Raw genomic sequence first — 17,096 nt, forward strand, 5'->3', positions numbered from 1 at the left:
ACATTAAGAGGTTAACAGTGTGGACGGCCTCCATAGATATACAGATACAGTAAGAGGTTAACAGTGTGGACGGCCTCCAGAGATATACAGATACATTAAGAGGTTAACAGTGTGGACGGCCTCCATAGATATACAGATACATTAAGAGGTTAACAGTGTGGACGGCCTCCATAGATATACAGATACATTAAGAGGTTAACAGTGTGGACAGCCTCCATAGATATACAGATACATTAAGAGGTTAACAGTGTGGACGGCCTCCAGAGATATACAGATACAGTAAGAGGTTAACAGTGTGGACAGCCTCCAGAGATATACAGATACATTAAGAGGTTAACAGTGTGGACGGCCTCCATAGATATACAGATACATTAAGAGGTTAACAGTGTGGACAGCCTCCATAGATATACAGATACAGTAAGAGGTTAACAGTGTGGACAGCCTCCAGAGATATACAGATACATTAAGAGGTTAACAGTGTGGACGGCCTCCATAGATATACAGATACATTAAGAGGTTAACAGTGTGGACAGCCTCCAGAGATATACAGATACATTAAGAGGTTAACAGTGTGGACGGCCTCCAGAGATATACAAATATAGTCAGAGGGTAACAGTGTGGACAGCCTCCAGAGATATACAAATATAGTTAGAGGGTAACAGTGTGGACAGCCTCCATAGATATAGACAACACAAAGACAAAGGGCTGTGATAAATAGCAACTGAGGACCAGAGGGTTGTTGTGGTGACGCATCTCTCCCATGTGTTTCTATTGATTTATGCGTTATCTTCTCTGACCTTGTTGAGAATGATGTGTTGAAAAGGGAAATTAAATGACTAAGTTCGATTCATATAAAGGCTCATTTGAGATAAATATAAGAACATTTTGACTTGTCACTTTGTGTGTGTGTGTGTGTGTGTGTGTGTGTTGCTGTACCTGGGAGGCGTAGTTGTGTCCGTCAGAGCCACACACAGGACCAGAGGAGGAGAAAGGACAGGGCTGGCATCCTCCTTCAGGAGACCTCAGGGCAGGCTGCTTCAGTCTACAGAGCGTGCGCGCATAAACACACGCACCACACACACAGTATTTGAGCAGGCTGCTTTACTTAAGACACAGAGGACAAAGAGGTTCTGCTTCCAATGGCTTGGTGGCAGCAGTAATGTATACTGAACAAAAATATAAATGCAACATACAACAATTACTGAGTTACAGTTCATATAAGGAAATCAGTCAATTGAAATAAATTAATTAGGCCCTAATCTGTGGATTTCATATGACTAGGCAGTAACACAGCAGAGGCTACCTCTGGATCAGGTAAGAGGTAGATGGTACAGGTTCAGAGTCTGTGATCTAGTAGTAACACCCACTGGGGAGATAACTCATTCTGATTGGCTGGGCCTTTCCCCACAAAAGGGATTTATTACAGACAGAAATACTCCTAAGTTTCACCAGCTGTCCGGGTCGCTGGTCTCAGACGATCTCGTAAGTGAAGAAGCCGGATAGTCGTGGGCTGGCGTGGTTACACATTGTCTGAGGTTGTGAGGCCAGTTGGACAAACTGCCAAATTCTCTAAAAAGATAATTTGGCATGCTGACTGTAGGAATGTCCACCAGAGCTGTTGCTAAAGAATTTAATGTTAATTGCTCTACCATAAACTGAGGCGGGTTATGGTAGAGAAATTAACATTAAATACTCTGGCAACAGCTCTGGTGGACATTCCTGCAGTCAGCATGGCAATTGCACACTCCCTCAAAACTTGAGACATCTGTGGCATTGTGTTGTGTGTCAAAACTGCAGATTTTAGAGTGGCCTTTTATTGTCCCCAGCACAAGGTGCACCTGTGTAATGATCATGTTGTTTAACTTCTTGGTGACAGGGGGCAGTATTTTCACATCCGGATGAAATGCATGCCCAAATTCAACTGCCTGCTAATCATCTCCAGAAGATAATATATGCATATTATTAGTAGATTTGGATAGAAAACACTCTGAAGTTTCTAAAACTGTTTGAATCATGTCTGTGAGTATAACAGAACTTATTTAGCAGGAGAAACCCAGAGGACAAACCATTCAGATTTTTTGTTGTTGAAATCACTCTTTTTTTAATGGGTTTTCATTGGGAATCCAGATTTCTAAGGGACCTTCTTGCAGTTCCTATCGCTGGATGGACATCGCTGGAAATCCACTGGATGTCACCAGTCTTTAGAAATTGGTTGAGGTTTTCCCTTTGTGTAATGAAGAAGTACGGCCATCTTGAACGAGGGTCACTTGAAGTGTACTGTTAGATAGAGGCGCATGACCAGAAAAGCTAGCTACATTTTGTTTTCCTCCTGTATTGAACACAGATCATCCCGTCTTCAATTTTATTGATTATTTACGTTAACAAATACCTAAAGTTGTATTACAAAAGTAGTTTGAAATGTGTTGGCACGTTTACAGGTAACTTTTGAGATATTTTGTAGTCACGGTGCGCAAGTTGGAACCGGTGTTTTTCTGGATCAAACACGCCAAATAAATTGACATTTTGGATATATATCGACAGAATTAATCGAACAAAAATACAATTTGTGATGTTTATGGGACATATTGGAGTGCCAATAAAAGAAGCTTGTCAAAGGTAAGGCTTGGTTTATATTTTTATTTCTGCTTTTCGTGTCGCGCCTGCAGGGTTGAAATATGCTTTATCTCTTTGTTTACAGAGGTGCTACCCTCAGATAATAGCATCGTTTGCTTTTGCCGAAAAGCCTTTTGGAATTCTGACATGTTGGCTAGCGTCCCACCTGGCTTATCTTGGTAAAGGAGAAATGCTTACTAACAGGAATGTAAACAAATTTCTGCACAAAATTTGAGAACATTTCTGGGATCTTTTATTTCAGCTCATGAAACATGGGACCAACACTTTACATGTTGCATTTATATTTTTGTTCAATGTTCTTCACACTAGCAACATTACAGTGAATTGTGTTGGGGACATCAGTTCGGCTTCGATATTCACCTCAGTATAAATCTATATATTTATATTCTATTTTTGTGAAAGCTTGTGTTGTGATAATGTAGTTTGATGGAGGTTTTCTACCTGTTAACACATCCACAGACATGTCCTGAGGATCCATCCACAGGATCCTATCACAACAACCACAGGGTATTTATAGAGCTAGCGACGGACAGTACCAGTACACCTACAGGTGTTTAATCATCTGTCTGCAGCACAGGAGGTTGGTGGCTCCTTAATTGGGGAGGACGGGCTCGTGGTAATGGCTGGAGCGTCACTCCGTTCCAGCCATTATTATGAGCCGTCCTCCCCTCAGCAGCCTCTTGTGGTCTGCAACACAGCAGTATCATTAAACATCAAGCTGTAATGAGGGAGAGATGAATTAAGAACACACTTTACTGTTAGGGAGCTAACCGTAGAAAAATAATTTAATTCACTAACCTTCGCAACCTTAGAATTACCATTGAATGGGGTGTGAGACCAATCTACACACACTCACCTGTGCTCGAGCTTCTTGCGGTTGACACACACAGCCCTCTGGTATCCCTGGGCGATACACACCTTGTTTCGGCTACACTTCACCTTCTGACAGGGGTCTTTGGTGGTGTCAACATCTGTGTAAAGACAAGGAGATGTAATTTCCATCGCTATTCACATGGCCATAACACATCTGGACAAGAGGAACACTTGTGAGAATGCTGTTCATTGACTACAGTTCAGCATTCAACACTATTGTTTCCTCCAAGCTCAGAGCCCTGGGTCTGGACACCACCCTCTGCAACTGGATCCTGGACTTCCTGACGGGCACACTCTTAGAAAAAAGGGTTCCAAAACGGTTCTGTGGCTGTCCCCATAGAAGAAACCTTTTTGGTTCCAGGTAGAACTCTCTGTGGAAATGGTTATACATTATACAAGGGTTCTCTTATGGGGACAGCCGAAGAACTCATTTTGGTTCTAGACTGCGTGGCTTTGTACGACACCAACTTCATCATCAGGTTTATCATGAAGGCAGTCAAATTCCACGTGACCGTTTAGTCAGGGTAATTAGTCTTCCCCAAGCTGCTGATGGTCATTAGTAGCCTACCAAACTTGCTAACTGCCTGGTACTCAGCACTCTATTGTCCCTCGAATCACTCTGACATCAATGCAAATGTAATCGAAAATCGAATCAAACACTTCATAAGAACCCATGAGTTCATTTTGCGCAATATTTCTATAGGCTATGCAATTGCCGAGAACTCAGTGATGGTCTTCACTAAAAATAGGAGGATCCCATCAGCTTTCTACAGGCTAGGCCTACTGTATTTATTTCTCTACCTCCCTAATATTATGCACATTGCTTATTTATACAACAGGAGTATAGCCTACTTGGCTGGCATGAAAATGAACCACGGGAAAAGCGTCCTCCATGCCCTATTTAAGTGCATTGACGACGTATATTTTTCGAGATGATAATAATAATGGTCCATTCTAAATCAAAACAAATTTCACACATATATTATTTAGTACAGTCGTGGCCAAAAGTTTTGATAATGACACAAATATGAATTTCCACAAAGTTTGCTGCTTCTGTGTCTTTAGATATTTTTGTCAGATGTTACTATGGAATACTGAAGTATAATTACAAGCATTTCATAAGTGCCAAAGGCTTTTATTGACAATTACATGAAGTTCATGCAAAGAGTCAATATTTGCAGTGTTGACCCTTCTTTTTCAAGACCTCTGCCACCCGCCCTGGCATGCTGTCAATTAACTTCTGGGCCACATCCTGACTAATGGCAGCCCATTCTTGCATAATCGATGCTTGGAGTTTGTCAGAATTTGTGGGTTTTTGTTTGTCCCCACCTCTAGAGGATTGACCACAAGATCTCAATGGGATTAAAGTCGGGGGAGTTTCCTGGCCATGGACCCAAAATATTGATGTTTTGTTCCCCGAGCCACTTAGTTAACACTTTTTCCTTATGGCAAGGTGCTCCATCATGCTGGAAAAGGCATTGTTTATCACCAAACTGTTCCTGGATGGTTGGGAGAAGTTGCTCTCGGAGGATTCATGGCTGTGTTCTTAGGCATAATTGTGAGTGAGCCCACTCCCTTGGCTGAGAAGCAACCCCACACATGAATGGTCTCAGGATGCTCTACTGTTGGCATGACACAGGACTGATGCTAGCGCTCACCTTGTCTTCTCCGGACAAGCTTATTTCCGGATGCACTGAACATTTGGAAAGGGGATTCATCAGAGAAAATGACTTTACCCCAGTCCTCAGCAGTCCAATCCCTGTACCTTTTGCAGAATATCAGTCTGTCCCTGATGTTTTTCCTGGAGATAAGTGGCTTCTTTCCTGCCCTTCTTGACACCAGGCCATCCCCAAAAGTCTTCGCCGAGCTGTGCGTGCAGATGCACTCACACCTGCTTGCTGCCATTCCTGAACAAGCTCTGCACTGGTGGTGCCCCGATCCCGCAGCTGAATCAACTTTAGGAGACGGACCTGGCGCTTGCTGGTCTTTTTTAGGCACCCTGAAGCCTTCTTCACAACAATTGAACTGCTCTCCTTGAAGTTCTTGATGGTCCGATAAAAGGTTGATTTAGGTGCAATCTTACTGGCAGCAATATCCTGGCCCTTTTTGTGCAAAGCAATGATGACAGCAGGTGTTTCCTTGCAGGTAACCATGGTTGACAGAGGAAGAACAATGATTCCAAGCACCACCCTCCTTTTGAAGCCTTGTCCTCATCAACACTCACACCTGTGTTAACGAGAGAATCACTGACATGATGTCAGCTGGTCCTTTTGTGGCAGGGCTGAAATGCAGTGGAACAGTTTTTTGGGGATTCAGTTCATTTGTATGGCAAAGAGGGACTTTGCAATTAATTGCAATTCATCTGATCACTCTTCATAACATTCTGGAGAATATGGAAATTGCCATCATACAAACTGAGGCAGCAGACTTTGTGAAAATTAATGTGTCATTCTCAACTTTTGGCCACGACTGTATATGTAAATAAATACAAGATTAAATCAAGAATAGTCTGATGGGTGACAATATTAGCCTGTCACTTGTGAATTCTATATTATCACTTGTGATAAGAAACAATGCCTTTTTTTTGTGCAACTTTTTCTAATCATAGTCTCACACCTCATGTGGCCTAGCCCATAGGCCTATATGTTTTAGTAAGGTTAGTCTCACACCTCATGTGGCCTAGCCCATAGGCCTATATGTTTTAGTAAGGTTAGTCTCACACCTCATGTGGCCTAGCCCATAGGCCTATATGTTTTAGTAAGGTTAGTATCACACCTCATGTGGCCTAGCCCATAGGCCTATATGTTTTAGTAAGGTTAGTATCACACCTCATGTGGCCTAGCCCATAGGCCTATATGTTTTAGTAAGGTTAGTATCACACCTCATGTGGCCTAGCCCATAGGCCTATATGTTTTGGTAAGGTTAGTATCACACCTCATGTGGCCTAGCCCATAGGCCTATATGTTTTGGTAAGGTTAGTATCACACCTCATGTGGCCTAGCCCATAGGCCTATATGTTTTGGTAAGGTTAGTATCACACCTCATGTGGCCTAGCCCATAGGCCTATATGTTTTGGTAAGGTTAGTATCACACCTCATGTGGCCTAGCCCATAGGCCTATATGTTTTAGTAAGGTTAGTATCACACCTCATGTGGCCTAGCCCATAGGCCTATATGTTTTGGTAAGGTTAGTATCACACCTCATGTACCCTAGCCCATAGGCCTATATGTTTTGGTAAGGTTAGTATCACACCTCATGTGGCCTAGCCCATAGGCCTATATGTTTTGGTAAGGTTAGTATCACACCTCATGTGGCCTAGCCCATAGGCCTATATGTTTTGGTAAGGTTAGTATCACACCTCATGTAGCCTAGCCCATAGGCCTATATGTTTTGGTAAGGTTAGTATCACACCTCATGTAGCCTAGCCCATAGGCCTATATGTTTTGGTAAGGTTAGTATCACACCTCATGTAGCCTAGCCCATAGGCCTATATGTTTTGGTAAGGTTAGTATCACACCTCATGTAGCCTAGCCCATAGGCCTATATGTTTTGGTAAGGTTAGTATCACACCTCATGTAGCCTAGCCCATAGGCCTATATGTTTTGGTAAGGTTAGTATCACACCTCATGTAGCCTAGCCCATAGGCCTATATGTTTTGGTAAGGTTAGTATCACACCTCATGTAGCCTAGCCCATAGGCCTATATGTTTTGGTAAGGTTAGTATCACACCTCATGTACCCTAGCCCATAGGCCTATATGTTTTGGTAAGGTTAGTATCACACCTCATGTAGCCTAGCCCATAGGCCTATATGTTTTGGTAAGGTTAGTATCACACCTCATGTACCCTAGCCCATAGGCCTATATGTTTTGGTAAGGTTAGTATCACACCTCATGTAGCCTAGCCCATAGGCCTATATGTTTTAGTAAGGTTAGTATCACACCTCATGTGGCCTAGCCCATAGGCCTATATGTTTTAGTAAGGTTAGTATCACACCTCATGTGGCCTAGCCCATAGGCCTATATGTTTTAGTAAGGTTAGTATCACACCTCATGTGGCCTAGCCCATAGGCCTATATGTTTTAGTAAGGTTAGTCTCACACCTCATGTGGCCTAGCCCATAGGCCTATATGTTTTAGTAAGGTTAGTATCACACCTCATGTGGCCTAGCCCATAGGCCTATATGTTTTAGTAAGGTTAGTCTCACACCTCATGTGGCCTAGCCCATAGGCCTATATGTTTTAATAAGGTTAGTCTCACACCTCATGTAGCCTAGCCCATAGGCCTATATGTTTTAGTAAGGTTAGTCTCACACCTCATGTGGCCTAGCCCATAGGCCTATATGTTTTAATAAGGTTAGTCTCACACCTCATGTGGCCTAGCCCATAGACCTATATGTTTTGGTAAAGTTTGTAACTAAAGTAGCCAAATAACACAATCCGATTTACAAGAGGTGTAGAGCCTAACTGGCAGACATAAACAGTACATGAGTTTCAAGTTTGGGGAAGATCATTTTCACCATAAAAATGCAGCTTTATAATAAAAGCATTACATGCATAATTGTATTTGTGGTCACTTTTGATAACGGTGTGGAACATTCCCACTTATAGCCTACTACCATGTGCGCATGCTACACTTCTCATCTTGTTGGCTGACGAAAAGTAAATGTGGACAGTTATCCAATATCTTCAATATGTACAAGTCACCCACAACACCACTCCCGTCCACCTACGAGTATCAGGGAACCACAACGAGGCTATCCAGTTCCCGCTCATCAAGTCCCCTCTGATTCCCGTGGTATTGGGATTCTCCTGGCTCCAACGACCCAATCCCCTCATTAACTGGTCTACTGGTGCCATCATTGGCTGGAGTCCGTTCTGCCACGCCCATTGCCTGAAGTCAGCCCAACCTGCCCCGGGACGTCTTCCTGGGGGCTCGGAAGGTGCCCCGACCTCTTCCCCATTCCCGCGAAGTACCAGGACCTCCGGGAGGTGTTCAGCAAGGCCCGGACCACTTCGCTTTCGCCGCACCGACCCTATGACTGCGGGATTGACCTTCTCCCTAGCACAACGCCGCCCCGGGGACGTCTGTACTCTGTCGGGACCGGAGACCAAGGCTATGGATACCTACATTGGGGACTCCCTAGCTAGGATTTATCCCTCACTCTTCCTCTCATGCCGGCGTAGGATTCGTCTTTGTGGAGAAAAAGGACAAGACCCTGCTCCTGTGCATTGACTACCGGGGACTCAATGACATTACGGTTAAGAACCGTTACCTGCTACTAATCATCTTCTCGGCCTTCGAGCCACTCCAGGGGGCCACTGTTTTCCAAGCTGGATCTATGGAACGCCTACCACCTGGTGCGGATACGAGAGGGAGACGAGTGGAAGACCGCCTTCAACACGGCCAGTGGCCACTACGAGTATCTGGTCATGCCCTTTGGCCTCATCAACGCCCCTGCGGTGTTCCAGGCTCTGGTGAATTATGTTTTCTGCAACATATTAAACCGGTTCGTCTTCGTCTACATTGATGACATCCTCGTCTTCTCCCACTCCCCTCAAGAACACGTGCTCCACGTCCGGCAGGTCCTTCAACGCCTTCTGGAGAATCAGCTGTTTGTGAAGGCGGAGAAGTATGAGTTCCATCGCTTCACCATAGTTTTTCTGGGTTACATCATCTCTGCTGGGAGTGTCCAGATGGATCACAGGAAGGTAGGAGCAATGATGGATTGGCCTCAGCCTACGTCCAGGGTGGAGCTGCAACGTTTCCTGGTGTTCACCAATTTCTATTTCCACTTAATCCTGGGAAGCTGCACCCTGGCTTCCCCCGTCAGCACTCACCTCGCCCAATGTTCCATTCACATGGTCCCCAGCTGCGGACCGAGGATTCTGGGACCTCAAACATCGCTTCACCACATCTCCCATCCTGGTTCATCCGGACCCATCTTGTCAGTTCGTGGTGGAGCCCGATGCTTCAGACATCGGGGTGGGGGCTGTCCTATCCCAGTGTTCTGCCTTTGACTTCAAGCTACATCCCTACATCTTATTTTCCCATCGCCTCAATGCCACGGAAAGTAACTACGATGTGGGGAATCGGGAGCTTCTCGTGGTGAAGATGGCGTTGGAGGAATGGAGGCACTGGCTGGAGTGAGCGGAACATCCGTTCATCTACCATGGTCTCGGACGTGTCCTCATTCATCGCTGCTTGCACAGTTTATGCACAGAACAAGACTCCTCTGCAAGCTCCGGCTGGTCTACTCCAACCTCTGCCTGTCCCCCACCGTCCCTGGTCTCACATCTCCCTGGACTTTGTCACGGGTCTTCCCCCGTCTGAAGGCAACACCGCCATCCTGACCATGGTGGATCGGTTCTCCAAAGCCGCCCACTTCCTTCCTCTCTCCAAACTACTCTCTGCCAAAGAGATGGCCCAGGTCATGGTGCAGCATGTCTTCCGGATCCATGGACTGCCTGTGGAAATGGTCTCTGACCGGGTCCTCAGTTCTCATCCCAATGGAAGGTGTTCTGCACCCTCACTTGGTCGTCGGCCAGCCTGTCCTCCGGGTTCCACCCCCATTCCATTGACCAGTCGGAGCGAGCCAACCAGGACCTCGAGACCACCCTGTGCTGCCTGGTCGCAGCCAACCGAACCACTTGGAGCCAGCAGCTTGTGTGGGTTGAATATGTACGCAACACTCTTCCCTGCTCTGCCACTCTTCCCTGCTCTATCTTCCTTCGAGGGTCCTCTGTGGTATCAGCCCCCGCTCTTCCCTAAGCAGGAAGAGGAGGTCGGCATCCCTTCTGCCCAGATGTTTGTCCGGCGCTGTCATTGTACCTGGAGGAGAGCCCGGTCGGCCCTCCTCAAGACCACCTCCAGGTATCGACGACAAGCAGATCGCTATCAGACCCCGGCTCCCTGGTATCATCTCGGGCAGAAGGTATGGAGTCTCGCAAACCTTCCCCCCCGGTTTATCAGCCCTTTCCCCATCGCCAAGGTCATTAGTCCCTCTGCTGTTCATCTTCTGTTGCCCCGTATCTTTTGTATACACCCCACCTTTCATGTATCCCGTATCAAGCCTGTGTCTCACAGTTCCTTGTCTTCCATTTCCAGGCCCACCCCTCCTCCCCGCGTCGTCGACGGCCATCCGGCGTACACAATGAGACGCCTCCTGAGGGTTCGACCATGGGGCAGGGGTTTCCAGTACCTGGTTGACTGGGAGGGTTATGGCCCGGAGGAGAGGTGCTGGGTCCCCGCTAGAGACATCCTGGACCCAGCCCTCATCGCCGACTTCCACCGCTGGCACCCCGGTCAACCAGGTATGTGCCCAGGTAGAGAGAGAGAGAGGGGGGGGGGGTACTGTCACACCTGATCTGTTTCACCTGTCTTTGTGCTTGTCTCCACCCTCCCCAGGTGTCGCCCATCTTCCCCATTAACCTGTGTACTTATGTTTTCTGTTTGTCTATTGACAGTTCATCTTGTTTGTCAAGCTTACCAGCGTTGTCCTGTCAGCTCCTGTCTTTTCCCAGCTTCTCTTTTTCTCACCCTCCTGGTTTTTGACCCTTACCTGTCCTGACCCTGAACCCACCTGCTGACCACTCTGCATGCCCCTGACTGCCGTCCTGTACCTTTGCCCCATATGGATTTCTGACCTCTGCCTGACCTGACCCTGAGCCTGCCGTCCTGTACCTTTGCCTCTGTACTGTAATAAACATTGTTACTTTGACACGGTCTGCATCTGGGTCTTACCTTATCCTGATAGGCTGTACACACTTCATAAGTCTGCGCAAAAAAAACTAAGCAGAGCTCATACCTTTAAATACCTTTCCCCCCAAATGTTTTACTGAGGAGTGGCTTCCATCTGGCCACACTACCATAAAGGCCTGTTTGGTGGAGTACTGCATAGAGTGTTGACCTTCTGGAAGGTTCTCCCATCTCCACAGAGGAACTCTGGAGCTCTGTCAGATGGGCCATCGGCTTCTTCTTCACCTCCCTGATCAAGGCCCTTCTCCCCCGATTGCTCAGTTTGACTGGGCAGCCAGCTCTAGGAAGAGTCTTAGTGGTTCCAAACTTTTTCAATTTAAGAATAATGGAGGCCACTGTGTTCTTGGGGACCTTCAATGCTGCAGAAATGTTTTGGTACCCTTCCCCAGATCTGTACCTGGACACAATCCTGTCTCGGAGCTCTACGGACAATTCCTTCGACCTCATGGCTTGGCATTTGCTCTGACGTGGAATGTCAACTGTGGGACCTTATATAGACAGGGGTGTGCCTTTCCAAATCATGTCCAATCAATTGAATTTACCACAGGTGGACTCCAATCAAGTTGTAGAAACATCAAGGATGATCAATGGAAACAGGATGCACCTGAGCTCAATTTCGAGTCTCAAAGCAAAGGGTCTGAATATTTATGTAAATAAGGTATTTCTGTTTTTTATTTTGAATACATTTGCAAAATTTTCAAAATTCCTGTTTTTACTTTGTAATTATGGGGTGTGTAGATTGTTGAGTAAAAAAAATATTTCATCCATTTTAGAATAAGGCTGTAACGTAACAAATGTACTGTACATAAACTACTCATCATACAAAAGACATTTGCAAGACTAGCCACATCCTCTAATTACCTGGCTCCATCTGCACCTTTTTTAAAGAAACAAAATATCTTATTTACCACATCAATGCAAGTCAATTATGCGCTTCCATCTACAAATACTCATACACGCACACACACTTTGAGTTTATCATGTACAATTATAATTAATATGCTTTATTTGACTGAATTAACTATTTTTTTTGTACATAGATTTGTGGTGTAGTTTTCATATCAGCCCTTTTAGGCTTCCAACCTCACCTGCACACTGTTTTACCAGTTTATATCTGCACTGTTTTGTCTTTCACTTCTTTTCTTTAGTGTGAATAAATCAAACCTAAACTTGCCACTGTATAGCCTTTGTATAGCCGTGCTTCTACACCTGCATTGCTTGCTGTTTGGGGTTTTAGGCTGGGTTTCTGTACAGCACTTTGAGATATCAGCTGATGTACGAAGGGCTATATAAATAAATTTGATTTGACATGCACATCACTATTCAGTCGTTAGCCAGACAATACTCATTCAAATGTAAGATTGTGGTAGTGTGCAGTTCTACAAAACTACCTTGTTTGGTGAACAATATCTGATGTTTGAGTATTTAGCCAAACAATAAGCATATGATGTTGGTAGTCCAAACTGTTGACTGTGAGTCTTACCTGTGTGTATGAGGTGTGTTAGGCCCAGGTGTGAAGGCCCAGGCAGCCTTGTAAATAATACATGTGCTCTTCATTGAAATGCCAGGTTAAATAAAGGAGCATGTGATGGAGGCTAAAGTGTGTGGTAAGAGATACAGAAAGAAACTAACAATGATAATGAACATTTAAAAGCAACTTTATTAACCCTCAACTCAAAATATAGCCACAATATTAAATGCAAATGGCAAGTAAAAAGTGTATAAAAAGTATTAGTGTACAACTTTGGCAGTAGAAATACACTCCACTACTGAAAATCTTCTGCAAACAGTCTTTAAACACAATTTCTAGTGCATCTCTTGCAGAATTATAATAGCCTTTCTGGAACAATCTCTTGCAGGCAGTATTAGGTCAACCTAACCTTTTGAAACATGGCTTCCAATATTCTCCATCAATATCCTTGTTGTTTAGGCTTATTAATACATACCATTAAATGGATAGTAAAATGTGGTTAAAAAGGGTTTCTCTGTTGATACACTACATGACCAAAAGTATGTGGACACCTGCTAGTCCAACAAAATGATGGGCATTAATATGCAGTTCTGCCCAAACCATTATAGTGTGGGAATTGTGAAATGTTTGCAGACAGGAGAAGTATAGTATTGAAGAATCTGTGAATGGAAAATATTGCAACTGCCCTGTTAGGGCGAAAGAGGTCGAGATGTCAAGGATCAGGGCTGTACAGCAGATCTCCTATGTGGAGGAGATGAAGAGAGTTGAAGGGGCAAGAGGCCACAGTGTTGAACAAGACATGGCGATGGATGCATTACAACCAGTTACTAATGTTTAAAGTCAATCAAGTGTTCTGCATACAATCATTGTGAAGGGGAATTATGTAGTATTTATAGTCACAGTGATTGATTATACAGCATAAGTGTCTAAGAAGTTGGACATCATATCTACAGCCGAGAAGTTTTTAGGGCAACAAGACTTCATGGCAGAAGCAGTGCAAGGACTACTGTTGCTAGGAAATGTCCTTCTGACCTGATTATAATTGTTTTGGGGTTTTTTTCTCACAGAAAAGCAGGTTGATTTTGTTCAGTTAATTAATTTTTTGATAGTTTGTATGATATTTTATTGATTTTTTATCCTTCTTACCCACCCGCACATCCAATTGTTGCAAACACCTTTACACCATAGAATAAAGAAAACCCTGCAGACACTAGGCCCTCCACAGAATGAGTTTGACACCCCTGGTTCAGAGCATCTGCTCATTGAGGTAAATACAGGGGCATCAAATAATGCCTATTACAGAGCCACACTGCTCAGGTGCAGGGGCAGGACCTTCAAGGGGCTGCACTCTCTCAATGTGCTCAGGTGCAGGGGCAGGACCTTCAAGGGGCTGCACTCTCTCAATGTGCTCAGGTGCAGGGGCAGGACCTTCAAGGGGCTGCGCTCTCTCAATGTGCTCAGGTGCAGGGGCAGGACCTTCAAGGGGCTGCGCTCTCTCAATGTGGGCGTGTTCTTTTGTTTTCTGCATCTTCAGTGTCTAATGGTGGAGAGCAAACAAGCATTTTACTGTAGGTGCATTACCGCATAAGAATGTTCAAACAGAGGTTGTGGTTGCATTGAGCATGTGGCTAAAGTTAATACCTCCTCTGTAGGTTTCTATCAGATGCATGGGGAGGGGACCACACAATAATAATTATCTCAGCTCACTGGTCACCATAGTAACACCCACCCGAAGCACACGCTCCAGCAGGTATATCTCACTGATCACCCCCAAAGCCAACACCTCTTTGGCCACCTTTCCTTCCAGTTCTCTGCTGCCAATGACTGGAACGAATTGTAAAAATAACTGAAGTTGGGGACTACTATCTCCCTCACTAACTATAAACGTCAGCTGTCAGAGCAGCTTACCGATCATTGCAGTTGTACACAGCCCATATGTAAATAGCCCATCCAACCAACTACCTACCTCATCCCCATATTTGTTTTTCTGCTCTTTTGCACACCAGTATTTCTACTTGCACATCCTCATGTGCACATATATCACTCCAGTGTTAATTGCTAAATTGTAATTACTTCGCCAATATTGGCCTATTTATTGCCTTACTTCCTTTGCACACACTGTATACAGATTATTCTATTGTGTTATTGACTGAACGTTGGTTTATCCCGTGTGTAACTCTGTGTTGTTGTTTTTGTGTCACTGCTTTGCTTTATCTTGGCCAGGTCACAGTTGTAAATGAGAACTAGTCTCAACTGGCCCTCCTGGTTAAAAATAAAAGTGAAATAAAACAGTTTAAAATATGTTTTGCTCAATGCTAAAACCCTACAGTTAACACCTCCTCTGTAGGTCGGCATCACGAGTATAGAGACCATATGGTAAGTAGAGGAAGACTAAGGCGGCATGAAGTTTTTTCTTCATGGTTTCTAGATCAGCGTTTCCCTAAGTCAGTCCTGGGCCCCATCCCCGGGGGCACGTTTAGGTTTTCGCCCCAGCACTACACAGTTGATTGAAATGATCAAAGCTTGATGAAGAGTTAGTTATTACCACTGCTGGCTTGCTTCTGAAGCTAAGCAGGGTTGGTCCTGGTCAGTCCCTGGATGGGAGACCAGATGCTGCTGGAAGTGGTGTTGGAGGGCCAGTAGGAGGCACTCTTTCCACTGGTCTAAAAATATCCCAATGCCCCAGGGCAGTGATTGGGGACACTGCCCTGTGTAGGGTGCCGTCTCTCGGATGGGAATTTAAACGGGTGTCCTGACTCTCTGAGGTCATTAAAGACCCCATGGCACTTATCGTAAGAGTAGGGGTGTTAACCCCGGTGTCCTGGCTAAATTCCCAATCTGGCCCTCAAACCATCACGGTCACCTAATAATCCCCAGTTTACAATTGGCTCATTCATCCCCCTCCTCTCCCCTGTAACTATTCCCCAGGTCGTTGCTGCAAATGAGAACATGTTCTCAGGCAACTTACCTGGTAAAATAACAGATAAATAAATAAATAAAATAAATCCATTTGAATCAGCTGTGCAGTGCTCGTTGACATTATTATTCATTCTTAATCTCAAGAATTCTCCTGACAGAATCTCTGTTCTCATTCTATTTCAAAGCACTACTGGAACAGATATTGTGATGCACAGAGACATGTTGTATTCACATGTATAGTCCTCTTATATGGTATCTAGGTCTGCGGTGACAGGTATCATCTTATGTTATGGCAGTGTAGGATGAAGAAGACTAAATCAGTAATACAGAGATCATCAGCGGATTATCAAAGCGAACCCACAGATATCAGGTTTGAAAATCAAATCCAAAAACAATCCACCCCCATTCGTCAGCCACAGGTCTGTTGTACGCATGCACACACACGACAGCGCCCCCCCCCAAAAAAAAGAGTCATGGTAATGATCCAGCCTGATCATCACCCTTTCATCAACTGGTCTTTCTCCATTTGTCAGCTACACACTCTGCTTCTGGCATTGATTGTGTATCTCTCTGTCCCTCAAACCTCCCTCGTATTATTTCTCTCTCTGCCTCTCCTCTCTCTCAGTCCCTCTCTCTGTCTCTCTCTCCTCTCTCAGTTGCTCTCTCTCTGTCTCTGTCTCTCCCTCTCCTCTCTCTCTGTCTCTCAGTTCCTCTCTCTCTGTCGCTCTGTCCTCTCCCTCTCCTCTCTCTCTGTCTCTCCCCTCTCTCAGTTCCTCTCTCTCTGTCTCTCTGTCTGTCTCTGTCTCTCCGTTTCTCCGTCTCTCCCTCTCCTCTCTCTCAGTCCCTCTCCTCTCTCTCTGTCTCTGCCTCTCCTCTCTCTGTCTCTGCCTCTCCTCTCCCTGTCTCTCCCTCTCCTCTCCTCTCCTCTCCTCTCCTCTCCTCTCCTCTCCTCTCTCTCTGTCTGTCTCTCCCTCTCTCATCTCTATCTCTCCTCCCTATCGGTCTCTCCCTCTTCTCTCTCTCCTCTCCGTCTCTCCTCTCTCTCCTCTCCCTCTCCTCTCTCTCTGTCTCTCCCTCTGTCTCTCCCTGTCTCTGCCTCTCCTCTCTCTCGGTCTCTCCATCTCCTCTCTCTCTGTCTCTCTCTCTCCTCTCCCTCTCCTCTCTCCATCTCGCTCTGTCTCTCCCTCTCCTCTCCCTTTGTCTCTCCCTCTCCTCTCTCTGCCTCTCCTCTCTCTCGGTCTCTCCTCTCTCTCGGTCTCTCCGTCTCTCCCTCTCCTCGTCTCTCCGTCTCTCCCTCTCCGTCTCTCCTCTCTCTCTCTCCGTCTCTCCTCTCTATCTGTCTCTCCTCTCTCTCTCTCTCTCTCCTCTCCTCTCTCTCTCTCTCTCTCCTCTCTCTCTCTCTCTCCCTCTCCTCTCTCTCTCTCTCTCCATCTCCTCTCTCTCT

The 17,096-nt window shown here is 45.4% G+C and overlaps 1 protein-coding gene across 2 annotated transcripts in view; it reads right to left on the reverse strand.

Annotated features, from left to right (window-relative positions):
- LOC109888997 (testican-2) overlaps nt 1-17,096 on the reverse strand; it is a 64,399-nt gene that overhangs the window by 12,487 nt on the left and 34,816 nt on the right. For both annotated transcript variants that reach the window (XM_031823750.1, XM_031823749.1), the window contains 2 exons: nt 3,491-3,605; nt 937-1,042 (listed from right to left, as the gene is read on the reverse strand). In XM_031823750.1, the coding sequence (XP_031679610.1) occupies nt 937-1,042; nt 3,491-3,605 (221 nt within the window). The remainder of the gene's footprint in view (nt 1-936; nt 1,043-3,490; nt 3,606-17,096) is intronic.

This window comes from Oncorhynchus kisutch, linkage group LG4 (genome assembly GCF_002021735.2).
Source record: "Oncorhynchus kisutch isolate 150728-3 linkage group LG4, Okis_V2, whole genome shotgun sequence".
Classification (NCBI taxonomy): domain Eukaryota; kingdom Metazoa; phylum Chordata; class Actinopteri; order Salmoniformes; family Salmonidae; genus Oncorhynchus; species Oncorhynchus kisutch.